Source organism: Aquarana catesbeiana, linkage group LG08, assembly GCF_042186555.1.
Source record: "Aquarana catesbeiana isolate 2022-GZ linkage group LG08, ASM4218655v1, whole genome shotgun sequence".
Lineage (NCBI taxonomy): Eukaryota > Metazoa > Chordata > Amphibia > Anura > Ranidae > Aquarana > Aquarana catesbeiana.
The window spans coordinates 266,156,451-266,184,206 of NC_133331.1; the positions used below are offsets into that span (position 1 = coordinate 266,156,451).

The 27,756-nt window shown below is 44.9% G+C and overlaps 2 protein-coding genes across 4 annotated transcripts in view; both read left to right on the forward strand.

The window, feature by feature from the left end:
* LOC141106408 (cobalamin binding intrinsic factor-like) overlaps positions 1-27,756 on the forward strand; it is a 224,118-nt gene that overhangs the window by 81,158 nt on the left and 115,204 nt on the right. For 2 of the 3 annotated variants that reach the window (XM_073597175.1, XM_073597174.1), the window contains exon 3: positions 20,399-20,587. In XM_073597175.1, coding sequence (XP_073453276.1) covers positions 20,446-20,587 — 142 coding nt within the window. In that variant the 5' untranslated portion in view covers positions 20,399-20,445. Of the gene's footprint in view, positions 1-20,175; positions 20,304-20,398; positions 20,588-27,756 lie in introns of those variants that run through there. The other variant, XM_073597173.1, reaches the window with a different exon arrangement.
* Positions 12,606-14,250, forward strand: LOC141105376 (protein phosphatase 1 regulatory subunit 3C-like). Its single transcript, XM_073595246.1, has one exon. It carries the CDS (start codon positions 12,789-12,791, stop codon positions 13,461-13,463), a length of 675 nt encoding a protein of 224 aa, XP_073451347.1. The 5' UTR covers positions 12,606-12,788; the 3' UTR covers positions 13,464-14,250.

Below are 27,756 nucleotides of genomic sequence, written 5' to 3' on the forward strand. Positions count from 1 at the left end.
AAGGCCCCTTTCACACTGGGGCGTCAGGGTTATTTTTAGCGGTGCTTTACCATCGTTTTAGCGGCGGCATTCGGCCACTGGGGGGGTTTTAACCCCCGATAGTGGCAGAGAGATGGTAAAAACCACCGTAAAGCGCCTCTACAGAGGCGCTTTGCAGTGCCTCTGCAGAGTCGCTTTGCCAGGGGGAATACCTGCGGTGTTCCATTGATTTCAATGGGCAGGAGCGGTATGTACACCGCTGCGAAGATGCTGCTGGCTGGACTTTTTTTTCCCGTCCTGCCAGCGCACTGCTCCAGTCTGAAAGTCCTCGGGGGCAACACAGCATCAGCTGTTTTAGGTCGGTTTGCAGGTGCTATTTTTAGCGCAATAGTGCCTGCAAACCGCCCCAGTGTGAAAGGGGTCTATCCGTCCGTGTGAAAGGGGCCCAAGGCCCCTTTCACACTGAGGCGTTTTTCAGGCACTATAGCGCTAAAAATGGCGCATGAAAAACGCCCTAAAGAAGTGGCTCCATTCACTGTGGTGTGCTAGCAGGATGGTAAGGCCCCTTTCACACTGGGGCGGTGGGGGCGTCTGCGGTAAAGCGGCGCTATTTTTAGTGCCGCTTTACCGTAATTTTAGCAGCGTTATTTGGCCGCTAGCGGGGCAGTTTTAACCCCCCGCAGGGCGGTTTTTACCCCCCTAGCAGCCGAAAAGGGGTTAAGTCCACCCACAAAATGCCACCGGAGCGGCGTTTTGCCGGCGGTATCACAGCGCTGCCCCATTGATTTCAATGGGGAGGAGCGGTGAGTACACTGCTCCAAAGAAGCTGCTGGCAGGACTTTTTGTGACTGCCTGCCAGCGCACCGCTCCCCTGTGAAAGCCCTCACTGGAGTGAATGGAGCCGCTTCTTTAGGGTGTGTTCCAGGTGCTATTTTTAGCGCTGTAGCGCCTGGAAAATGCCCCAATGTGAAAGGGGCCTAAGACCCCAAGTCCATTCTAGGCAGGTCACGATATATGTATATGTATATGTATAGATATATGTGTATGTATTTTATATATGGTGTTACATGTAGGAATTCTAGGACAAGTCCATTCTAGACAGGTCACGGTGGTATCTGTTAATCTAATTACACATATCAAAGGGGACTTGTTGATGTTAATATGCAATAATGCAAATTAGCGCAGTTTATGACTGCAGCTGTTCACGGATAGGGGTCATTGTCTGTCTGAAAGACTCTGAAAGACAGACGTATATCAAAGGCCTAAATGGAAACGGCCAATCAAATTGCTCAGCCATTCAGTGTCTAGTGAATATAACATGGCGTTAAGTCTATTCTCTGTCTGTGTGTGACTATGAAGGCGCAGGTCTAGGAAAAATGGGACTTTGAGTTATATTTACTCTGTTGGATTTTTGTCATCTGTGGACTTTGGACTTTGTTCTGTGCTGGAAGCAAATAAAGTGAATCTCTCTGGAAGAATTGGGTTGCTGCAGAAAGAGTACTTACATCGAGATTATAATAACTACTATTGAAATAATTACCCACTATACCATATAGCACTACACTGGTGCCGTGACCCGTTCTTTAAAGGATATATCACTACATTGGTGCCATTCAAGTGACCAGAAGAGCATTTTCAGGATCTAGTGACAGAAGTCGGTGGTGACTACAATCCTGTGAGGTGGACAGAAGTCTGATGGAGACCCAAGAGCTGTGCTGTGACTCTAATGTCTGGTTGTGACATAAGAGAATCTGATCTACAAAATTAAACAAGTTGGGAACCCCAGAATTATTCTCTGGAGACTGGAAACAACAAAAAAAGGACTGTGTTGTGTACCAGAAGACCTGAACTGGAAGCTGAAGGAGTAACTAATGCGGTGAGTAAAATATTTCCGTTTTTTTTAAATTATTTGTAATATAGTCAAAATGCTTACTCAGGATGAAGCTAGTGTCAGTTCTGATAAAGTTAACAGATGGGTATTAAAATGTAGCCATGGCGCCATGGCGGTCCTTATGAAATTCCAGAAAAATGTAAGCAGACATGGGCTATGATGAAGGAATTTTTAGAGAAAAATGTTTTTGATAGCAAAATTTCAGAAAGTAAAAGAAAAGGTTGTATTGTACAGGGCTTGTTATCTTGCTGTTTAACAATGGAAAGTTCTTTGAATGGTAAGGTTGAGGAAATTACCCAGTTACAGAATGCAGTTGATAATAGCAACAAGGTTTGTGAGAGGTTACAAAACCAATCAGACACTGAGACAGTAAATTTAAAATTGCATTGGGGGAGCTTTGCTTGAGAAATCTAAACGCTGTGATGAATTATCAGAGGAAAATGAGAGATTAAAATTAAGATTTATGGAATTAGAGAAGAGATCTCAGGAATGCAGATATGCATCAAATCTTGGATTCAGCAATCTGCAGCAAAATACAAACACAAACTTTCTATCAAATGAAACAGAACCTCGTATTAAATCTAATAATTCATTGCCAGCCGCACCCACTGTGAACACCACAGTTTATAACAATAATAATAATACAGGTGAAGTTCAGCTTGTAATGAAGCCTTTGAAACCAAAAGAATTAGATGCAATTCTTAAAGAAATAGGAATGATTCCCTGCCATGATTTAAACAGATTTTTAAAATGGTTTTGTGACTTGCAGAATGTCAGAGATATGTACAATCTCAACCCATCTGACTTAGAAAGAGTCATACAACATTCTATAGGAAGTGGTCTTTGGATGAGAATTAAACAAATCTGTATTCATCCTCTGTGGACAAGGGACATATTACTGGAATTATTATGTGTTTTGTATGGTGTACGTTCTGATGTTACTATTCATGGGGAGATCCAACAAATGCAAAGTGATTCTCCCTATGAATTGTCACACAGGATAGCAACTATTATGGAATTATTGGTCGGTAATAATCTTGCATTTGAGTGTGGTGGCTTGATACATATGAGATTGTTTCTAGATGCTTTGTATGAAGATATCAAACAAAATATTTTATTAGTTACCCCAAATCCCCATGATTTAGAAGACATATTGTTGAGAGCAAGCTATTTATGGTGAAATTTGAATGAGCAGGCTGTCAAAATTGATTTAGCCACATAGGACAAACACTGAACATAAAGATCAGAAGATAATATCCTATGATAACACCCAGAGAGGAGACACCGGGTCAAATATAGGTGATATTAATATGAAAAACAGAGCTGACCAAAATAATAATAAGAAAAGGTCCAAGAACTGGATACCGTTTTCTCAGTTAAAACAGAAATATGACCACCTGAAGATTGAGTATGACAAGATGAGAGGGGAACGTGATAAATTATTAGAGCAGTTGAAGGGGGTACAGGGTGTCATAAATGAAGATGTACATTCTCCAGATCTGTTTTTGAATGCAAATGACACTTCTCTAGCAGTGGGGGTGAATTAGCTTCAAACTGTAAATGTGTAAATAGTGCTTTGTTTTAACTTCAAACAACGTTTAAGGAGCTTGCTAACAAGTTTTTTGTTGGACAGTTTTTTTTTGTCTTTCAGATATTGCCGGAGATGCTCGTTTGCATGTGAATAGCAGAAGCATTAGAAGTATCTGACATTGCTGGCTAGTGAGAAACGCTGAATAGACAATATATCACTATACAAGGAATTATAAAGAATTCATGGACTCTCTCAATATTCATCAAGCAATGGACCTTATTTCTTTTTTTCTTTAACGCCCTAATTTTTAAATTTTCTCCCTTTCCCAGATATATTTTGCTTTTAATTTTTTATTTTCATTATGTTTTATTTCTTGAACTTCATCTTCAAACCAAAGAGAAACATTTAAACCTAAAATAATTTTCATAATATCTGTACATATTACATAATGCGCATTGATCAATATATTTGACATCTAAGGTGAGATGCTGCACAATGGCTTGGCATAGCATGAATTATAGTATGTTGGGTTGTTTTCCTAAATTTATAAGAGGGGTGAGTGAAATTCATCACTCCAGTCATGATTTGAAACTTTGTTGAATCAGTTGTTTATAATATGCTAAAGGCTATGACATATATGAATAAAAAAGAACTTTCTACCTTTCATGGCAAAACTACTGGCAAGCATTTCCACTGCCGCCTTGTCTGGAGTGGACACATGGGGGTTGATTTACTAAAGGGAAAAAGACTGTGCACTTTGCAAAGTGCAGTTGCCCTCTGCAAGAGCAGTTGCTCCAGAACTTAGTAAATGAGCAGAAGCTCTGCTGACTTCCATCATCCCATAGTGCAAGCAAAAATGCTGCTTGTTTAATTTTCCTTGCACAGGATTGGATACTCTTTGCAAAGTCAAGCCTTACCTCATTTACTAAGCTCTGGAGCAATTGCACTTGCAGAGGGCAACTGCGCTTTGCAAAGTGCACAGTCTATTTGCCTTTAGTTAATCAACCCCATGATCTGATAAACACGGATGTCAAGCTGATACTATCTAAACCATCTTGTGGTCTCATTCAGGTGGAATTATGGACTGAATGATCCAAGTAACTGCTCTATTGAAGGCAAGGTGGGGTCAGCCTACAGCAAATTACAAAAGCAAATTGTGGCTGGCAATCAACAAATTCTGGTACTTGTTTTTTTATTTTTTCCTTTTTCTTCCACATCAGCGAACATTGTTAGAGTGCTAAATCCGCTCGATGTTCATTAACTGTCGCCTTCTCAAATTCACATCATTGTGGTATATGGATTTCCTCGTTTCCGATTATAAAATCACAACTTGAAGCTTTATTACATTCATTTACTAACATATCCTAGTTTCCTTATACTCAAATAACCAATTGTATACGGGTTAAGAGCCCGGGAACAATTGGGTCTTATCTTTTACTGAGCATATTAGAAAAGTAGGTACGCAAAGAAGAGAAAAAATAAAAAGGAAAGAAGAACAGAAAGAAGCAAACTAATGGGCTCCCTGTGCCCGCCACCTACTGTCATAACCAATATTGTTCAGAAAGTTAAATGTTCCTGATTCCACCCCTCCCACCCTCCCCCCCATACTTTAATATATACCCAGATACTCTTTACAGATATTCTTCTATTTGGCTGGAATATACTTACAAAACCACCTCCCTGAAACACTCATTGCAGTCAAGGGTTACTGTTACTCGTAGGCCTATGTTGAATCTATCGCTCACTCTGCTATGCTTTAACTCACCATTGAGGGCAGCCCACCTTTTCCACCCACGGCTTCCACATTCTGTCAAATTCCTGAAGATTGCCCCTCTTAATGTACTCCAATCTTTCCCTACCCAGGGTTTTGCTAAGTGTAGAGATCCAATCTTTCACAGTTGGGGGATCCTTTGATTGCCATCTTAATGCTATCATTTTCCTGGCTTGAAACAAGCCTCTCGTGATGGCAAGTGTAGTACTCATCCTCTCTCTCTTCACCCCTCTATGCCCCAAAATACATACTATAGCCTCCTTCTCCACTGCAATGCCAAAGATATTTCCCAAGCTTTTAGTCACCCCCTTCCAATACCGGAACAGCTTGGGGCACCACCAAAGCATGTGAATGAGATCTCCCATTCCCCGACATCTAGGGCAGCTATCATTGGGCCTTCTACCAAACTTAAAAAGACGTTTAGGTGTATAATAGGCTCTATTTAGTAGCATCAAATGCGAGATCTTCTGTGGAGGGGAGACCGAGACCAATGGCCCCAACTCCAAAATTCTCTCCCATTGTTCCTGAGTCACTACTCCTATATCCTCTTCCCATTTAGCTCTTACGCCCTGGAGTAGCCCCCCACTGTTATCTGATCTACTTAGTTGACCATAAATTTTAGCTATTAACCCCCTAGTGGGGACTACCTGGGTTACACTTTGGAGTAGAGGCGCTTCTTCCCATCTCAAAATCTGATCCTTAAATTGAGCTTTAAGGGCATGTTCTAACTGAAGATACAGAAAAAGGGAGCTCTGTGGCAGCTTAAATTCCCTTACCAACTCCGAAAATTTCTTTAGCGTGTTGCCTGTGTAAAGTTGTCTTAGCCTTCTGATACCAAGATTCTCCCACTTTCTAAATATTCCAATTTTAAAGACTTCCTGTAGATTGCGTTTGTTCCAGATAGGGGTATAAATTGTTAGGCCTTCATACCTCATCAGTTTCTTAACTGTTTTCCAAAGTTTAATTATCAATTTAATTGTTGGAAATTCGTGGTGGAACATATCCGCCTCTAAAGCTTCAACTATTGTATTATGTAGGGCGCTTAACAGTAACAGCCTACCATTTGGGGTGCCGCCTTCCGGGGTCCCGCATCCCAATAGCTGCTGCAGTTGTGTTGAGAGAAAGTAACGCTCTGGGTGTGGGAGGGCGAAGCCCCCATCCCGAGTGGGGAGTTGGAGTACTGGAAGTCGTATCCTGGCTTGCTTCCCTTTCCATATCAGTTCCCTGAAGAGGCCCTCAATTCTTTTAAACCACCTCTTGCTGATCCACACTGGAGAGTTGTGCAGGACGTACAGCAGCTGTGGCATCCATATCATTTTTATTAAGCTACATCTTCCTGCAACTGACAAAGGTAGGCGTCTCCATATTCCTATCTTTTGTTTAAATTTTATTAATAGTGGAGCAAGGTTTTGGCTAATATATAGGGTGGGGTCCTTCGTCAAAACAATTCCCAAGTACTTCAATGCTTCCACAATTACCAGCTGGGGCATTTCATGTACTATTGGCTCATTTATGGGGTCTAACGGTAAAAACTTGGACTTCTCCCAGTTTATCTCCAGGCCGAAAAAACTACCAAATTCCTCCACTATTCTCATCGCCCCCGACAGTGAGTTTCTCGTGTCCCCCAGAAAAAGCAGGATGTCATCCGCATACAGCGCAATTCTTTCCTCACCCGACTTTCTCTGGAAGCCAGTTATCTCATAGCTCTCCCTTATGGAGATGGCCAGGGGTTCCATCACCAGTGCAAAAAGCAATGGGGAAAGTGGACACCCCTGCTTCGTCCCCCTCTCCAACTCAAACCAATCCGAGAACTCATTATTAATTTTTAATCTTGCCTTAGGGCAGGTGTAAAGCATTTTAATCCACCCGATGAAATAAGGGCCAAATCCGTATTTCTCCAGCACACGCCACATGTAGCCCCACTCCACACTGTCAAAAGCCTTAGATACATCAAGGGTCATTAAGGCTCTCGAGCCCACGTTCTCCATAGGAGAATGTAGGTTCAAGAAAGCCCTTCTGATATTCAAACTTGTGAATCTATTAGCTATAAAACCCGCCTGGTCCTCATGGATCAGCTTATGAATAACTCTATTCAATCTTACCGCCAGGACTTTGGCCAGGATTTTTGCATCAGTACATAAAAGAGGAATTGGCCTATAAGCAGCCACGTCTAGGGGATCTTTCCCATCTTTTTGTAGCACTATAATTGTTGCTTCAAGCATTGATGCAGGCAGCTGGCCCCCCCTTAGATACCCCTGCCAGTGCTTTTAGCAGTTCGGGGATTAATACTTCACCATAGTATTTATAGGTCTCAATTGGAAGTCCATCAGGACCAGGCGATTTAAGGCTTGCCATGCACGCTATTGCTTGATGTAATTCTGCAATTGTTATTGGGGCTTCTAGTATGTCCCTTTCCTCTTGTGGTATGGCCGGAATCGACAGCCTCCCCAGGAAGTCCTCCATCTCAGCTTCCTTTCCCTTTTTCTGAGAAGTATACAGTTTTTTATAATAGTCCCTAAAGGCTTGTACTATTTTTGGGGTGCTTGATAGTATATCTCCACTCTGAGATCTAATGGCGAGGACCGTGGATGGAGCAGTATTGTATTTCACCAACATCGCCAGTATCCTCCCCACTCTCTCGCCCTCCACCAAGGATTCCTGATGCTGGAGTAGGCACCTAGTCTCTGCCTTCTGCATGATAACTAGCTTATACGCTTGTTGTTTCTCTTGCCATGCTATTTCCTTCTCCGGTGTTGGATCACTAATAAAATTATTTTCAGCCTCAAGAGCTTCCCTTAGAGAGTTCTCTTCCTCACTCCTAGCCTCTTTATTAAATTTAGCCATCTGTTGTATTAGGACCCCCCTAAGAAAAGCCTTAAAGGCGTCCCATAGCACAGGGAGCGTTACCGTTCCCTGGTTAATCTCAACAAACTCTCTCAGAATAGGGAGAATTCCATCCGATTTTAATTACTTCGAACCAGTACGGACTTATACTCCAGCCCTTCCGAGGTCTAGATTCTCCTAGATTTAGTGTAACCACCACGGGGGAGTGGTCTGAGATACCTCTTGGCCAATATAGTATTTTATCTAGTGTCTGGAGCGCTCTGTCATTCCCCAGGACTAGGTCTATCCTTGAAAGCGTAGAGTGTGACGCTGAACGACAGGTATATTGTAGCACACCCGGATTCCGCACCCTCCACAAATCTACTAGCCCCACTTCATCCAGAAATAGACTTAAACGACTCTTCTCTGTATCCTCTGAGCAGGTTCGTAATGGGAATCTATCCAGCCTTCTGTCTAGAATCTCATTAAAGTCCCCTACTGCTATAATCGGTACCTCTTTTTTATCTAATAAAAATTCGTTCAATTTAAGCATAACATCCAGATTGAAGGGCGGAGGAATATATATGTTTGCCACCACATACATAACACTATTAATGGAGCAGAATAGAAAAATATATCTACCCAATTCATCTATACTGGACTGTCTGCAGGAAAATTTCACCCCAGCTTTCACCAAGATGCTCACCCCCCTGCTAAAAGAGGTTTGGACCGCATGGAATTGATATTGAAATTTTCGCATCTGTAGATGCTGAATTGTATCTTTGGTTAGGTGAGTTTCCTGCAGGCAGATCAGGTCTATCCCACATCTCTCCATCATAGAGAGTACTGCCAACTTTTTGAGCGGTGCCCCCAGACCCCTAACGTTCCAGGATCCTATTTTCAGAGTTTTAGCTTGCATCGGGATACTGAGATACATAAACTACCCTGACAAGTGCCACTATGTGAAACTAATTTCTTTACAAAATGAAATTTTTGCACCCCTCTACTCAAAAACAAATTTTCCCTGGTGAATTCTGTGCCTCTTCTACGTGCATAAACATTATAATCTCTAAACCACGTGTTCAACATAGCCATGTCAACCCAGCCTTGAGTAAAAATTTGCTGAAAAATGTGCTTACATGTGCAAATTTAGGAGCCAAAAATCTATAAGTGAAAACCTGGGACCATCCAGGGTGATTTCCAATAGTGTATATGCTTACAATAAGTGGTTTGCCCACACTACCTCCCCTCCCTCCCCCCCTCCCGCCCCTACCTTTTCCCAACCAACTCCCACCCCTCCTCACAACCCCCCCCCCCACCTGTCTAGGTGAATCCCCCGGGGGTTTACCCTGACCGTTAACTCATCTACTAACACCACACTTTTACACCTGATTCTGGTACTTGACAGGTACACAACAGGTCATCATTGCTCAAATAGGAAATGGAAAGAAGCAGATGTGAATTGTAAAATGCTTGCAAGATGGACTACAGCTTTAAGCTCATGAATGTCAAGTGCAAGGAAATAGTTTGCAGCTTATAGTTTTCAGTTTTATTGCCGTATCCAAACCTTTTGACCTTGAAAGGGAGTGCATTATGGGCCGTTATGCGCCACTCAAATTTGGCACGAGCGGCTCATAATGTTCAGTTTTCGACGAACGGGCGAACAGCCAATGTTCGACCCAAACAGAAAGCTCATCCCTAGTTACAACCAAGGTATGCAGTATACCATCTCTGAACGCACAACACATCGAACCTTGAAGCATGGGCTACAGCAGCAGAAGACCACACCGGGTGCCACTCCTGTCATCTAAGAACAGGAAACTGAGGCTTCAATTCGCACAGGCTCACCAAAAGTGAACAATAGAAGACTGGAAAAACTTTGCTTGGTCTGATGAGTCTCGATTTCAGCTGTGACATTCAGATGGTAGGGTCAGAATTTGGCGTAAACAACATTAAAGCATGGATCAATAGTTCAGGCTGGTGGTAAAATGGTGTGAGGGATATTTTCTTGGCACATTTTGGGTCCCTTAGTACCAACTGAGCATTGTTTAAATGCCATGTCCTATCTGAGTATAGTTGCTGACCATATCTATCCCTTTATGACTACAGTGTACACGTCTTCTGATGGCTACTTCCAGCAGGATAATGTACCATGTCACAAAGCTCAAATCATCTCAAACTGGTTTCTTAAGCATGACAATGCGTTCACTGTACTCCAATGGCCTCCACAGCCACCAGATCTCAATCCAATAGAGCACCTTTGGGATGAGGTGGAACAGAGATTTGCATCATGGATGTGCAGCCGACAAATCTGCAGCAACTGCGTGATGCTATCATGTCAATAATATACCAAAATCTCTGAGGAATGTTTCCAACACCTTGTTGAATCTATGCCATGAAGAATTAAGGCAGTTCTGAAGGCAAAAGGGGGTCCAACCGGGTATTAGCAAGGTGTACTTAATAAAGTTACTGGTGAATGTAGTTCTCCTTTCTTTTATGTCGATATGTTTGTCAAACCAATTTTTCTTTTGAAATCTTGAAAATTCTGTAAAAACGTATTGAACTAAAATAATCAAGGTCTCTCGGTGTCAGATCCAATGCTGAAAAGCTACAGGTACACCAATAACTGGAATAAAAGCCAGTGGCCAAACCTCAAGTTCTTATGAGCCTCTTCAATAGTACCCAGATCTCAAGTTCCGTTACCATGGACAATTTTCTACTTTTCAGGGCATCAAGAGCTGAAGGAGTGTATTGATCTGGAGCAGTTTGTCAACTCAGAGTTCTGTAATATGTGCATATTCATACTCCAGAATAGAGTTCTAGCATGTATCATAAGTGAATAAGGTTCAGGAGGGCGATATTTTTAATATGATGCCAAGATCAAGAACACAGGGGTGTGAACGCAAATTAGTAAAAGTATTATTTTACCAAAAGAGTAGTTGGTGCTCAAAATAGAGGTAGTGAGTCAATCAACAGTGCTTGAGACAAACATAGACCAGGCCACCTTCTTTCATTGCTCCATGGTCCAGTTCTAATGCTCACCTGCCCATGGTAGATGCTTTTGGCTGTGGATACAAGTCAGTATGGGAACCCTGGCTGGTCTGTGGCTACGTAGCCCCATACACAACAAACTATGATGCACTGTGTGTTCTGACACCTTTCTATCGGAACCAGCATTTCATCAATGAGCCTTGGTCACCCATGACCCTGTCCCGGGCTCAAAATTTTGGGGGGGGGGCACAAACAAACTAAAAAATACTGAACCCCCCATCAATTGCAGACTCACTGTGCCCATCAATTGCAGCCATTGTGCCCATCAAACACAGCCACTGTCCCCATCATATGCAGCCACTTGTGCCCATCATACAGCCACTTGTGCCCATCATATGCAGCCACTTGTGCCCATCAATTAATGTGCAACATAAAAAATTGCAACAATCACCATTTTATTCTCCAGGTCTCTGCTTTTAAAAAATATATAACGTTTGAGGGTTCTAAATAATTTTTTAACAATAAAATGCTGATTTGTACATGTATTACAGAAATGTCAGAATTGGTGGCGGGGGGGGGGCTAAAGCCATTAATGTAAATCTTTTTTCTTTAAATTGGAGGGCTTCTTTGAACATGAAGTGGTTTATTCATTTCATCTGGCTTGTGTAGTTTCACTTTTTCCATGCTCTGTGTCTTTCTCAATAAATATCAAAGTTATTTCTGTATGCTCTTTATCGTGTACGTAGCAAAACAGCTGGATTAACAGCATGCAAGTCTCATAGATTGATTATTGCCTTCCATCCCTCTTCAGACTTAAGCCTCGTACACATGATGCGATTTTTGGAAGGGGATTGTCTGTTTACAGACTGTTGTCCTAAAATCTTACAGTTAGTACGCTCCTTTTTGACAACTGTTGTCCAACTTTCGGCCAACAAATGTTGGATGGCAGGCTAATAAATTTTCGGCGGACAACTGTCTGTTGTCAGATTTTCGGATGGTCAGTACACAAATCCGTCACACAAAAGTCTAAAGTACAAACACGCCTGCTCGGAATCAATGCTCACCAAAGACGAAATTAGCAGAAGGGGCCCAAAGGGTGGCGCTCAAGAGCTGAAATTCCTTGTAGTACGTCACTACGTTCGTGTTTGTTGCACAGCAATTGTGTACAGTTATTATGCAAGACAAGATCCTGGCACACGCCCTTTCGACAATAAATCAGACGCTCAATTGGCCAACAATCGCATTGCGTGGCTTTAACCTGGAGTTCTCATAGCCAGTCCTCCTTCTTAACTACTTCCAATCCGGGTCTTTTATGGCACTTTTTGTTCACATGTAACAATCAGTATTTTTTGCTAGAAACTTACTTAGAACCCCCAAACATTATACATTAAAGTAGAAGCCCTATAGAATAAATTGGTGAATTTTGCAATTTTTTTATGTCGTATGGTATTCGCACAATGATTTTTCAAACATAATTTTTAGGGGGTAAAATACATTTTTTGGAGTAATGCAAAAAACACAATATATAATCCAATTTTTTCGTAAAATATAAAAGATGAAGTTACACCGAGTAAAGAGATACCAAATAATCGTCACGCCTTAAAACTGTGCATGCCGAGTGGGCGCAGGACGCCGGTGGGAGAGGAAGGAGGGCGGATCTCGCTCTGATATCAGGACCCCCGATTGTCAGCGACATCTCCCCCGGTGTTCCTCTCGCTCCACTCATCACACCCATCATCCGTCCATTGGGATCCGAGAACTCCGAGCCTCTTCATTAGGCTAATTTTACTTCTGTATGCACCATGCCTGGCGATTTCTCCATGTGTCTGTGTCTCAGTCCACCTCCTCCACTACAGTTGCGGCGTCCATCTAAAGGAACACTTCGACCATGCCTGGTTCAATTTCCTCGTCCTCCTGACCCCCGTAAGAAGGGTGTAGTCTTTGCTGATGCGCTTGGACTAGCTCTTGCTACCGTTCGCCATTTCTCGCGCCCATTCTTTGATGAGGATCCCCTGGTACTTGCAATGGCTTCCTTGCGAGTCTTGCGTCCTTTCTCCACCTCAACATACACACTGCATTTTCAGCCTCCTGCTCATGACTACAATGGCTTTCGCGCTAAACTTAACAAGCAGCAGGTATGCCTGGAGCAGTGCGCGGTCCAGGGGGCTGTGGTGGCAGGAACTATAAGAGTTCGTAACCTTGGCTATGAGAAACGGGTGACTCTTAGAGTGAGCTACGACAATTGGCAAAGCCACTATGACCTTCTATGCTCTTATCTCCGTGATCCGTATGGTGGACAGGAGACTGATATGTTTTCTTTCAGGCTTCCGCTGGCACCAGGCACCCAACGTGCAGAGTTCTGTATCTGCTTCTGGTGCCAGGGCAAGGAATACTGGGACAACAACGAAGGCAAAAACTATGCATTGCACAAGGAGACCGAACACGGCAAATGCCTTCTTCAAAGCGTGTATTGGTGAAATGGGCCAGATTGGTGTTTAGAACTATGAAAGTGCTGGTCCACTGAACAAGAGTACTGCATTGTATGTCCTCCCCTTTTGTGGATCAAGAGGGGAAACTCCATTCTTTCAGCTGTAAGGGTAGATTAGATGGAATGCTTGTCTACTGATGTGGTTGTCCTAGGCTTCTACTTGTACTCTTAAGACTTGGCCACTTAAACAACAAGCCAGTTAACTGAATGAGGGCCTACCTTCCAACATAACACTGAGGGGGTTTAATTATAAATGTCTTCACACAAGATTCTCACAACTTTCACTCAGGATGCACATATTTTTTTCCATTTGGGAAATGTGTGAATTTAAAAAAGTTATAAACCTCTAAGTTTTATATTGTATATAAGCTGTTCATTAGCCTATGTGCAACTTACAAGGACTATGTGGACCTGTTGCTTTTTGCAGTGAATGTAGATCTTTGTAGCTTGGTCACTATTTATTAAAGCCACAAAATGCCTCCTTTCTCTGCATGTGATGGGTTTGTATTCAGTCTGTTTATTTTATTTTTTTTTTTTTTTTAATTAAATTGGGTGTAAAAACACATGATTGTCTAACCTGGTCAATAACTTGTGCTAAAGGTCACTTGCTTCACCACTCCCTAGTGATGAATATTTGCAATTTTCATTTGATAAGCTGTAAGTAATCACCTTTTTCTTCTGTATTTTTAACAATCTACCTTTTTTGGGTTGGGATTGCATATTGGCACAGTCTATTTTTTATCTCTGGTTTTATGGCATTCAATAAACATTCTCAAATTTTGCAAAAAAAAAAAAAAAAAAATAAAAAAAAAAAAAATAAAACTGTGCATGCCTGTGCAACAGTGGCAAACAACGTAAATTTACTATCTATAGGGGATGCTTTAAGAGCCTTTACAGATTTACAGAGGAGGTCTGCTGCTAGAATTACTGCCCAGGATCTGACATCCGTGGCGATACCTCACATGTGTGGGACAATCACTGTTTGTGTGAGTGCAGTACCAGAACATGCAAGCACAGGAGGACAGGGGCACTTTACATTTTTTTAAATTATTCATTTATTTTATTTTTTGTATTTTTACACTGTTGCATTAATTTTATTTATTTTTTTATCACTTTTATTGCTGTAAACATTCTTGTGACAGCAATAGGCACATGACAGGTCCTTTTTATGAAGGGATCTAGGGTCTAAGACCCCAAATCCCTCCTCTGCACTTAAAAGCATTCAAAACTCCAAGATCTGTGTGTTTGAATGCTTTCAATTTTTAAAAATGGCGCTGATGGTTTCCAAGTAAATCAGAAGCGATGTCATGTCATCGCTTCCAGAGCCCGAGAGAGCCGTGGAAAGGCGGTGGGAGAGGGGGTGTACGCTCCAATTGCTATTAGATAGACAACCACCAGCTGTAAATAACTACACTGGGGTAATAACCACCGAAAGTCCAATGTAGAGATGGGCCGAACACCCATCCGGTTCGGTTTGCACCAGAACTCTCGAACACAAAGGCTTACATGCAAGTTATTGGCCATAAAAAAGGAGTATGGGGGCCCGGCTACTGCCCTGGGGGACATGTATTAATGCAATTTTTTTTTTTTTAAAGATCGTTTTTACAGGAGCAGTGATTTTATTGATGCTTAAAGTGAAACAATAAAAATGAAAAATTCCTTTAAATATAGTGCCTGGGGGGTCCCCCTAGTCTGCCTGTAAAGTGGTGCATCTGTACTGTGTATAGAACCTGCTGCAGCACCGCCGAACCCAAAAAGAAAAAAAAAGCTTTGCATGCAAGGAAGGCTAACTGCTGAATGCCTGCTCTGCAGTTTGACAGTTTTTAAATAAGGGGCAGGGCCACCTGGTGGCATCGCCCCCCTTGTGACGTCACTGACCGGCACATGCTGTGTCATGATGCCACAAGGGTGCAGTGCCACCAGGTGGCCCCGCCCCTTACCTATTTAAGAACTGTCAAATGGCAGAGTGGGCATTTGGCGGTTAGCCTTCATTGCGGGCGGAGCTGTTTTTTCTTTTGGTCCAGCGATGTGGCGGGCATCGAGAATGACGATGGATCTACATCGGGGGGCATTGTTTTTTATTTTTTAAGGAATTGTCAAAAACTGCCTCCTGTCTTTATTTTTGACACTTTTTTGGTGAATGGGTAGGGGTACAGTGTACCCCTACTCATTCATATAGGGTGGCCCCCTGCCCACAGACCCCCACAACCACCCCACCCAGGGTTGTCGGGAAGAGGCCCTCGTCCCCATCAACATGCAGCACGCAATGCATTGTGGGGCGCTCGGCAGGTGAATATTCCACCAAGCGCACCCCAAATTAAGTTGTTCGTCGAACAGGCGATGTTCGGGCTTAACTTTTGCTCAGCTCAAACTGTTCACCCAACTCTAGTCCAGTGATGTATGGGTAAATCGCTGGACGGGAAGTGGTTAATCTAGAACTAAAGGCAAAACTTTTTTTATGTTGGATAGAGTAAAGGGGGGGGGGGGGGTTATAACCGCTGTCAGTTTTATTTTTATTTTATTAACATGTATTACTACTTTATTACCTCCTTTATTTTATTATATTATTTGTGATCCTCTTATATGAGCACTGTCTGCTAATGGAGAGGGAAAGGAGAGGGGATCTTCTCAGTCTCTGGGGCCATCTGACATAGCTTTGCCTGGATCCAGACTGTCCCGCTCTGGCACAGAGAGGCGACTGAGGTCAGGTATACAATGCAAAGCCGCTGCTCAAGGTAGTGTAACACTATACAAATCCCTGCTCAGCATCCACACAGGTGCAAGCTCCGCTGCCCTGGTTCAAAAACAATATCCAGAAGGTTGCAGTCCTTTGAGCCTTAGTTAAAAAGCCATCTTTATCTTAAAGCAGGGGTCCACCCACCACTGCAAAAATTAAAATCCAGCAGCTGCACATACTGGAGCTGCTGACTTTTAATAATCGGCCACTTACCTGTCCTGGAGTCCAGCGATGTCGGCACCGTAGCTGATGTTTCCATCAGCTGGTCGGGTGCATGCCGCCTCCATCGCGAGTAAGGGAACCCAGCAGTGAAGCCTTACGGCTCCACACCAGGAACCCTACTGTGCATGTGCGAGGCTCCGCTCCTCTCTCCTACTGGCCTGGTGGCCGGGGAAGAAGGAGGGAGGAGGAGGGAGCCCGGGCGGTGACGTCAATACCCACGGCTGAGACTCCCTGAAGTGGGAACAGGTTACCTGTGAAAGACAGGTATCCTGCCCCCCCCCCCCCATAAAGGTGCCAAATGTGGCACCTGAGGGGGGAAGGAGTACAATGAGCGGAATTCCACTTGGAACCATGTGGAACTTCACTTTAAATATTCTAAAAACAGCCCAACAAACACAGGGATAAAGAGCAGACAGGGCTAACGTGTTTCATGCTACATAGAGCACTCACTCAGAACCGATTGGGTCACCTGATCAGGCCACCTGATATACCCACCACCGGTAGGCTGCTCATGTGGAAACCATAAGGCCCCTTTCACACGGGTGTCATCGTTTTTTCAAAGAAAAAATAGATTTAGTTTATATCAGTGTTGAGTTCAGTTCAGCTTACATCAGTTTTTACATCCACCCACTGGCTTCCTTAACCACTTGACCTCCGGAAGGTTTTACCCCCTTCATGACCAGGAAATTTTTTGCTATTCAGCACTGCGCTAATTTAACTGGCAATTGCTCGGTCATGCAATACTGTACGCAAATGAAATTTATATCATTTTTTGCACACAAATAGAGCTTTCTTTTGGTGGCATTTGATCACCACTGGGTTTTTTCTTTTTTGTAATATAAATGAAAAAAAAACAACAAAAAAAAAGAAAAACAATATTTTCTACTATCTGTCAAAAAATATATATCTACTAAAATCAAATGTCCTCATATATTTGGCCAAAATGTATTCTGCTACAAGTCATAAAAATCTGCTACATTAATACAAAAAAAAAATCCCAATAAGTGTATATAATTTTTTTTTGTGAAAGTTATAGCATCTACAAACTATAGTGTGTATATATATATATATATATATATATATATATATATATATATATATATATATATATATATTGGAAAATTGATCAAGTGACGGCCTATCTCATTTCTTGGGGTCCAAAAATGCCAGGACAATACAAACACCCCCAAATGACCCCTGTTTTGGAAAGTAAACAAGCTGAGGCATTTAGAGCCATGGTGAGCTTTTGAAGTTGTAATTTTTTGTTTTTTTTTCACTATTTTTGCATACTGCCACCAGTCAGGGGCACTGACAGTATGTTAAAAACAAATAATTTTTTTATTTAATTATTTTTGAACATTTTATTTTTATTTATTTTTATTTTTTTTATATACTTTTATCAGAATAGTTCAGTGTCACTATAGTAACATTGTACTACTCTGGGGTGGGGGGGTTGATCAGGGATTTTTTTTTCTATTACATTCTGTTTAAATACATGTTGTGTACATGTTACATAGTTACATAGTTACATAGTAGGTGAGGTTGAAAAAAGACACAAGTCCATCAAGTCCAACCTATGTGTGTGATTATATGTCAGTATTGCATGTAACAGCAAAGTTTTCAACTGTCATTAATGGGTTAACCATTCATTACAGCTGTGATCACTAGTGATCTGTGATTGGTTACAGCTAATCACAGGCTGCTGTGATTGGCCCAGATACCATGTGATAACTAATCACAGCATAGGCAACTGTTTGGAACAAATTAATTCCTAACAGCTTTGTTGACATTGTGATCATGTGATTGCATTACATGATCACCAGTCACCAATTCGCTGTCACACAGTGGTCGGGGGAGGGGTTTAACCCAAGCAGGCAAAATCACATACATTGTACATGATTTTGCCTGCATGTGCCAACCTACTGTAGTATATGTATTGTGGCTGGTCGGCAAGTGGTTTGAGTCATTCCTGTTGTCAATGAAGGATTCCCCACTGACAGCAGAATGTAAGCAAAAGAGCCGCAATTAAAGTGGTTGTAAACCCTTTACAACCACTTTATACTACAGGCAAGCCTATAATCAGACTTACCTGTAGCTACACTGGATATCTCCTAAACCTGCACGGTTTAGGAAATATCCCCTGTATTTGCATGTGCCAACGTCATAGGCAAATGCGCACTTAAGCAAACTGAAGCAACGGGTCTGTGTCTTGTATGGGAGGGATGCAAGAAAAAAGCCGCTCCTCAACAAAGGCCACATGCAGTCATGACTGAGCTTTGCCAAAACACACCTTGAAGATTCTAAGGCCACATGGAAAAAGGTGTTCTGGTCAGATGAGGCTAAAATTGAACTATTTGGCCTCAACACCAAACGTTATGTCTGGCAGAAATCCAATACAGCTCACCATCTAAATAACACCATTCCTACAGAAAAACATGGAGGTGGTAATATCCTGTTATGGAGGTGGTAATATCCTGTTATGGAGGTGGTAATATCCTGTTATGAGGGTGGTAATATCCTGTTATGAGGGTGGTAATATCCTGTTATGAGGGTGGTAATATCCTGTTATGGGGGGTGGTAATATCCTGTTATGGAGGTGGTATGGGGGTGGTAATATCCTGTTATGGGGGTGTTTCTCTGCAGCAGAGACTGGAGCACTTGTCAGGATAGAAGGAACAATGGATCGGGCAAAATGCCATCAAATTTTTGAGGAAAATCTGCTGCCCTCTGCCAAAAAGTTGTCAATGGGAAGAAGGTTTACCCTCCAACATGACAATGACCCATAGCACACAGCAAAAATGACCCCACAGTGGTTGAAGGATAAAAGGTGAATGTCCTTGCATGACTTAGTCAGTGAGATCTTAACCCCATTGAAAATCTGTGGTCACTTGTTGGATAGGGGGGTCAGAAAAGCCCATTGGTGGTCTTAAATAACAGAGGCGCCCATTGTGGTGTGTAATGCGAATATGGTGTGTCTAGGGATGGATCGGAGTCATCATGTTTGACAAACACCACAGAATGCTAAATCACCAAAAGGATGCATTTTGTGATTCACAGATGCCACTGCCTCAGTTTATAGGTATACACAAAAGTTTGCTGCTCCCTGGTTCTAAGCTATACCATAGCATTCTTGGAGCTTTAGTTCAGCTCAAACTTTTTTATTTATTTATTTTTTATATATAATTTGGAATATTTTTTATATAGTTTGGAGTATTAAAACCCTCAGAATTTTTGTTTGCCATCTCTGCCCCATTAGGGCGATTGTCTGTCATTCAGTTCCTGTCCTGTATGCACAACAGGATATAAGAGAAAGTTCCCTCAAAATGAAGGCATTTCCTTGTTAGTGTCCCTATTGGAATATGTCCCCTCTTTTACTCTTCTAATGACAACTCAAAATTAACACAGGTTGTCACCCAAAACTACAAACCAAATTTTTGACTCTCGATACAATTTACCCCTTTTCTTAACATCTTCCTACGAAAATGATATGTACTTAAACTGAGTGTTAAAATGATTGCATGGAGTTCTGCTTTAAAGGTGGCTAACTTCTCAGAAATTTTCATATTGGTATTTTGCAATCAATACTCCCTTCTTTAAAAGCTAACGGAGCCTAATCGTGCCTTGCACTGCGTAATCTTTCAGTGCTCTGTTGTCCATCACAGCTAGCTACATCTTGCTAAGGGAAGGTGGAATATGTAAACTGGGAGGTAGATTGCTTTTTTTAATCCCTGGATTGAAGCCAAAGACAAAACCCGGTATATAAGACAGAACTTGTCCTTTTGTAAGACGTTATCATCATGGAGAACAGGCTTGGATTATTCCTTGTGCTACTCAGCGTTACCTGTTTCTGCGAAGCTAATACCACCTGTTGTGAGTATGATAAGTATCAGAAGATGAAAAGTGACATGATGTGGCTTCCATTCTGATAAAAAAAAAAATCAAATGGATCTCCATCTTTTTTGCAGATGTTCCAGACACCAAAAAGTCTTATGTCACCAGCCTGGCCATCAACATGGCTCATAGCGTGGGGCCGTGTGTCCCTCCTGATCCCAGTGTTCTTCTGGCACTTAACCTGGGACAGGTCAAGCATCCTATAGCCCAAGACATCCTAATTGAACAGTTGAAAAATGATGCAGTAGATAGAGTGTCAAACAGTAAGTAACTTTCATCTTTTCTTGCTTTAGCTGTCCATCAAGCTATGCAATGGATTAACGTCCTTACAGGATGTCTCTAATTTACAAGCCGCCCTCAATGCACTGTCTAATTGGGAAACTAAGTGACAAATGAGGTTTATTGTTGATAAATGTAAAGTTATGCACATGGGGGCTAAGAATATGCATACATCATACATACTAGGGGGAGTACAACTGGGGGAATCCATAGTGGAGAAGGATCTGGGGGTTTTGGTAGATCATAATCTTAATAATAGCATGCAATGCCAAGCTGCGGTTCCCAAAGCGAGCAAAGTCCGTCCTTTCTTGTATTAAGGGAGGTATGGACTCCAGAGAGAGAGATATTATTTTGCCCCTGTACAAATCATGAGTAAGACCTCATCTGGAATATGCAGTTCAGTTTTGGGCACCAGTTCTCGAAAAGTATATTGGGGAACTGGAGAAAGTGTGGAGAAGGGCAACCAAACTGATAAGAGGTATGGATGAGCTCAACTATGAAGAAAGATTAGGGACTGAACTTAGGCGTGCACAGCCTATTACATTAGGGTGTGCACCCCAAAACTCAAACACACGTGTGGGTGTGAGTATATAATATATCTCTATCTCATCTCCCCACCCGCATAGTGAAAGAGAAGAGAGGGAAAGCTTTCCCTTCACCCCGTCAGCACACAGAGCAACAGGGCCACTGTCAGAAATCATGGACCTGATACAGTCTACCTGACAAAGCTCCCTCCACCTGACAGAGCTAGGGCCTAAGCCTGACAGGGGCGCAGTGTTCTATGAGGTGGGTGCAGGGTGTATAGTGAGGGGTGCAGGGTTCTGTGGGGTGGGGGCAGGGTGCTCAGTGAGGAGTGCAGGGTTCTGTGGCGTGGGGGCAGGGTGGGTGCAGGGTTCTGTGGGGTGGGTGCAGTGTGCATAGTGAGGGGTGCAGGGTTCTGTGGGGTGGGGGCAGGGTGCAAAGTGAGGGATGCAGGGTTCTGTGGCGTGGGGGCAGGGTTCTGTGGGGTGGGTGCAGGGTGCATAGTGAGGGGTGCAGGGTTCTGTGGGGTGGGTGCAGGGTGCATAGTGAGGGGTGCAGGGTTCTGTGGGATGGGGGCAGGGTGCAAAGTGATAGGTGCAGGGTTCTGTGGGGTGGGGGCAGGGTGCAAAGTGATAGGTGCAGGGTTCTGTGGGGTGGGGGCAGGGTGCATAGTGAGGGGTGCAGGGTTCTGTGGGGTGGGGGCAGGGTGCATAGTGAGGGGTGCAGGGTTCTATGGGGTGGGGGCAGGGTGCATAGTGAGGGGTGCAGGGTTCTGTGGGGTGGGGGCAGGGTGCACAGTGAGGGGTGCAGGGTTCTGTGGGGTGGGGGCAGGGTGCACAGTGAGGGGTGCAGGGTTCTGTGGGATGGGGACAGGGTGCAAAGTGATAGATGCAGGGTTCTGTGGGGTGGGGGCAGGGTGCAAAGTGATAGGTGCAGGGTTCTGTGGGGTCGGGGCAGGGTACATGGTGAGGGGTGCAGGGTTCTGTGGGGTGGGGGCAGGGTGCATAGTGAGGGGTGCAGGGTTCTGTGGGGTGGGGGCAGGGTGCACAGTGAGGGGTGCAGGGTTCTGTGGCGTGGGGGCAGGGTGGATGCAGGGTTCTGTGGGGTGGGTGCAGGGTGCATAGTGAGGGGTAAAGCCTTCTGTGGGGTGGGTTCAGGGTGCATAGTGATAGGTGCAGGGTTCTGTGGGATGGGGGCAGGGTGCAAAGTGATAGGTGCAGGGTTCTGTGGGGTGGGGGCAGGGTGCATAGTGAGGGGTGCAGGGTTCTGTGGTGAGGGGTGCAGGGTTCTGTGGGGTGGGGGCAGGGTGCATAGTGAGGGGTGCAGGGTTCTGTGGGGTGGGGGCAGGGTGCACAGTGAGGGGTGCAGGGTTCTGTGGGGTGGGGGCAGGGTGCATAGTGAGGGGTGCAGGGTTCTGTGGGGTGGGGGCAGGGTGCACAGTGAGGGGTGCAGGGTTCTGTGGGGTGGGGGCAGGGTGAACAGTGAGGGGTGTATAGTTCTGTGGGGTGGGGGCAGGGTGCACAGTGAGGGGTGCAGGGTTCTGTGGGGTGGGGGCAGGGTGCACAGTGAGGGGTGCAGGGTTCTGTGGGGTGGAGGCAGGGTGCAGAGTGATAGGTGCAGGGTTCTGTGGGGTGGGGGCAGGGTGCATAGTGAGGGGTGCAGGGTTCTGTGGGGTGGGGGCAGGGTGCATAGTGAGGGGTGCAGGGTTCTGTGGGGTGGGGGCAGGGTGCACAGTGAGGGGTGCAAGGTTCTGTGGCGTGGGGCAGGGTGGGTGCAGGGTTCTGTGGGGTGGGGCAGGGTGGGTGCAGGGTTCTGTGGGGTGGGTGCAGGGTGCACAGTGAGGGGGGCAGCCTTCTGTGGGGTGGGTTCAGGGTGCATAGTGATAGGTGCAGGGTTCTGTGGGATGGGGGCAGGGTGCAAAGTGATAGGTGCAGGGTTCTGTGGGGTGGGGGCAGGGTGCAAAGTGATAGGCGCAGGGTTCTGTGGGGTGGGGGCAGGGTGCATAGTGAGGGGTGCAGGGTCCTGTGAGGTGGGGGCAGGGTGCATAGTGAGGGGTGCAGGGTTCTGTAGGGTGGGGGCAGGGTGCATAGTGAGGGGTGCAGGGTTCTATGGGGTGGGGGCAGGGTGCATAGTGAGGGGTGCAGGGTTCTGTGGTGAGGGGTGCAGGGTTCTGTGGGGTGGGGGCAGGGTGCATAGTGAGGGGTGCAGGGTTCTGTAGGGTGGGGGCAGGGTGCACAGTGAGGGGTGCAGGGTTCTGTGGGGTGGGGGCAGGGTGCATAGTGAGGGGTGCAGGGTTCTGTGGGGTGGGGGCAGGGTGCACAGTGAGGGGTGCAGGGTTCTGTGGGGTGGGGGCAGGGTGAACAGTGAGGGGTGTATAGTTCTGTGGGGTGGGGGCAGGGTGCACAGTGAGGGGTGCAGGGTTCTGTGGGGTGGGGGCAGGGTGCACAGTGAGGGGTGCAGGGTTCTGTGGGGTGGGGGCAGGGTGCACAGTGAGGGGTGCAGGGTTCTGTGGGGTGGAGGCAGGGTGCAGAGTGATAGGTGCAGGGTTCTGTGGGGTGGGGGCAGGGTGCATAGTGAGGGGTGCAGGGTTCTGTGGGGTGGGGGCAGGGTGCACAGTGAGGGGTGCAGGGTTCTGTGGCGTGGGGCAGGGTGGGTGCAGGGTTCTGTGGGGTGGGTGCAGGGTGCACAGTGAGGGGGGCAGCCTTCTGTGGGGTGGGTTCAGGGTGCATAGTGATAGGTGCAGGGTTCTGTGGGATGGGGGCAGGGTGCAAAGTGATAGGTGCAGGGTTCTGTGGGGTGGGGGCAGGGTGCAAAGTGATAGGCGCAGGGTTCTGTGGGGTGGGGGCAGGGTGCATAGTGAGGGGTGCAGGGTCCTGTGAGGTGGGGGCAGGGTGCATAGTGAGGGGTGCAGGGTCCTGTGAGGTGGGGGCAGGGTGCATAGTGAGGGGTGCAGGGTTCTGTAGGGTGGGGGCAGGGTGCATAGTGAGGGGTGCAGGGTTCTATGGGGTGGGGGCAGGGTGCATAGTGAGGGGTGCAGGGTTCTGTGGGGTGGGGGCAGGGTGCACAGTGAGGGGTGCAGGGTTCTGTGGGGTGGAGGCAGGGTGCACAGTGAGGGGTGCAGGGTTCTGTGGGGTGGGGGCAGGGTACACAGTGAGGGATGAAGGGTTCAGTAGGGTGGGGGTAGGGTGCATACTGAGGGGTGCAGGGTGCTGTGGGGTGGGGGCAGGGTGCATAGTGAGGGGTGCAGGGTTCTGTGGGGTGGGGGCAGGGTGCACAGTGAGGGCTGCAGGGTTCTGTGGGGTGGGGGCAGGGTGTATAGTGAGGGGTGCAGGGTGCTGTGGGGTGGGGGCAGGGTGCATAGTGAGGGGTGCAGGGTGCTGCAGAGTAGGTCAGTATAGGGTGAGGGGTGCAGTGCAGATGGAAGGCACAGGGTCAGGAGAGGAGCAGAGAACAGTGTCAGAAGGGACCCCAGATAGCCTGGCAGGGTTAGAGGGTTAGCTGGTACTCACGATTTGGGCAGCCAGCAGTGTAGCCAATCTCTTCCTGCAGCACATCCACTTGAGGGTGGGGGGGTAAGTCGGCATCGCGAGGGAGGGACCCGGGACACACTGGAGGGATCCACACAGGCAGCCATCCTCTGCACTTGCGCCTGCTGCTCCATGTCAGTTACCGAGAGCCAGGCACAGCATCGATCACTGGGATTCACCATCCCAGACCCACCACTCCATCCCCTGCACTGCGCTGTGCTGGGCTGGGCACCAGAGTCTGGGGCCAAAGGAGGACTGTTTATTCACGTTCAGGAGCAGGTGGAGCAATTTTCCACAGCCTTTGCTTGCAATTAGATTAAAGCCCCGGCAGATTGTTATAGAAGAAGCGGGAACCGGGACTTTAATTTAAGTGACAGGAACCACAGTGCAGTAGATCACTCCGCCTGCACCCGAAAAAGGTTTAATAGTACCCTTTTGGCCCTGCCAGGCAGATAAACAATAGGGCTATTTTTTCTCTTTAAATAGCTGCAGAGCAGAGGTGCCCAAAGTTTGTGAGTTGGGCTCCTCTCTCTGCTGCCGGGAACTCATACAGAATTACCAGGGCCAGGCAGAGCGATGCACATGGGGGTGATTAGGGTGTGCATGCCTATAGGACTGAATGTATTCTCTCTTGAGAAGATGAGATTAAGGGGGATATGATCATCATGTACAAATACATAAGTAGTCCATATAGTGAACTTGTTGTGTTATTCACTTTAAGATCATCACAGAGGAAAAGGGGGCACTCTTTACGTCTAGAGAAAAAAAGATTTCACCTCCAAATACTGAAAGGTTTCATCAGAGTAAGAGCTGTCAACATGTGGAATAGACTCACTCCAGAGGTGGTTCTGGCCAGCTCAGTAGATTGCTTAAAAAAAAAATGGATTCTTTCCTAAATTTACATAATATAAGGAATTTTTCCCCTGCTGTAGCAAATTGGATCATGCTTTGCTGGGGTTTTTCGCCTTCCTCTGGATCAACTGTGGGTGAAGGATTGTGTAATGGGATGGGTGTATGGGTGTAAGGGATTGTGTAATTATTTTTTTATTCTTTGGTTGAACAAGATGGACTTGTGTCTTTTTTCAACCTGACTAACTATGTAACTATGTGTACATTTTTTGTAGTACCAATGCCTCTTTTGGGCAATAGTGTTCTGGTTTGTTTTCTTCCCTTTCTTTCCAGTTCTCCTGCTGAATTTAGCCAAAATTGTCCACACGGGGGCTAGAAGAAGGGATCAAAAAGTTATACCAACTTTGGCAGTGCCAAACCCCAACATTTACGTTTTTAAAGCGGGGTTCCACCCAAATTTTGAACAATATCTGTATGTATTCTCTTCCTTGCCTAGATGCTGACATGCCGTTTAAAAAAATTTAAATCGCCGTAATTACCTTTTATTTTTCTATTCTTCTTTGCACTTCCTGGTTCTCCTCCCGTGGGAGTAGGCGTGTTTCTAGCCTCTCCCAGACTCCGCACAGCCTCCTGGGAGCTAGTCTCAGGCTTCCCAGGATGCCACTGAGCATGTGCGGGAACGATCGGTGAATGCTGGGAGCACAGCATTCACAGCATCCAGGAAATAAATGCTTGTGGGCTTCAAATGCCCACAATGAAGATGGAAACCGCCTGCAGTGAATAATATAAGTTATTCTTTCCGACGAAATCTGACACAGGCGGACATATTACACACAATATGTGAGTATGTAATGCTGAGAAGAAAAGTTTGTGAATGAACTCAAAAAAAAAAAAAAAAACGATAGATAGGTGGACCCCCGCTTTAATTGCTATCTCTGTTCTTTTTGGGTAAATCTCCCTTCACTTACTGTCCTAACAGAAGAAAAGACAAGGGCAAATCCTACTTTATGTTGTTGGAACAGAACGTGAGTGGTAACACCTTCTCAAATGACAGCTATTAGAAGGTGAGGGGTACATCTTTCCACCCCTTACATTTTATTGAAATCTTTATTGTAAGAATCTTTTGTAAAAAAACAACAGCAGGTCTGTCCTGGGTTGTGTAAGAGGTCTTTGTATGAATCAGACACAGTCTTGCAATTACAGTATGTAGAAATGTACTCTGCTTTAACCCTTTTAGGGTTTTCCAGCCATACAGTAATTGTTACTTTAAACAGACATTAGATGAAGATCCAATTTTACTTGGATTGAGAGAGGATGCACTCTCAGTAAGCGCCCCCTGACCCAGCAATTTTTAGTAACAATCAATCATCTACAATAAATTTTCTTTGATTATTGCTATTGTTTCCTCAAAGTAAAGCCAAAGTTTAGGGTGCATTTAGTGCTTATCCATGAACACTTGCCTGAAATAACTGTGGCATAAACAGCTATGATCGTTTAATGGTGAAAATTAATCTTATTCTTAAAAACTTAAAATAATCTCATGGTGGGAGTGCCTGCATTTGTTTCTGAAATGGGAAAAAAAAAATATTAATTAAAATATTACATTCTTATTAAAATATGGACCTAATGAGAATAAATGTATCCAAAAAGCTGCCTCTACTGCTACATCCCCATTAGATTTGTCTGACGGTGCTGTTACTCCATGATAATTTTTACAACTATATATGCCTATTTGATTTAAATTGTTATCCTCACGGATACATGATAGAGGAGAGAGTCTCCAGTGTTCTCATGGCTCTTTCTACACCATTGTATTATATTGCACAGTATGTGTCTAAACTACGTGGCATGTTCACCAATGCCAGGAGCCTGGCGGACAAGATGGGTGAACTAGAGATACTGTTATACGAGGAGGATTTGGATTTTGTTGGAATTTCAGAGAACTGGTTTAACAGATCTCATGATTGGCTGGCAAACATTCAAGGGTATACCCTTTATTGCAAGGATAGAGAGGGTAAAAAAGGGGGAGGGGTATGCCTATATATCAAGAACAATGTACAAGTGAATGTGAGAGATGACATCACTAAGGGAGCTAGGGAGGAGGTGGAATTCTTATGGGTAGAGCTCCAAAGGGATGAAGCTAAGGGGAAAATAATACTGGGAGTATGCTATAGGCCCCCTAACCTGAGGGAGGAAGGGGAGACAGATCTTCTATCACAATTTGGATTAGCAGCAAGGATAGGAAGTGTTATCAT

What these genes read in the sequence shown, in the direction of transcription:
- LOC141105376 (XM_073595246.1), top strand. Translation starts at nt 12,789, where the DNA reads ATGCCTGGCGATTTCTCCATGTGTCTGTGTCTCAGTCCACCTCCTCCA.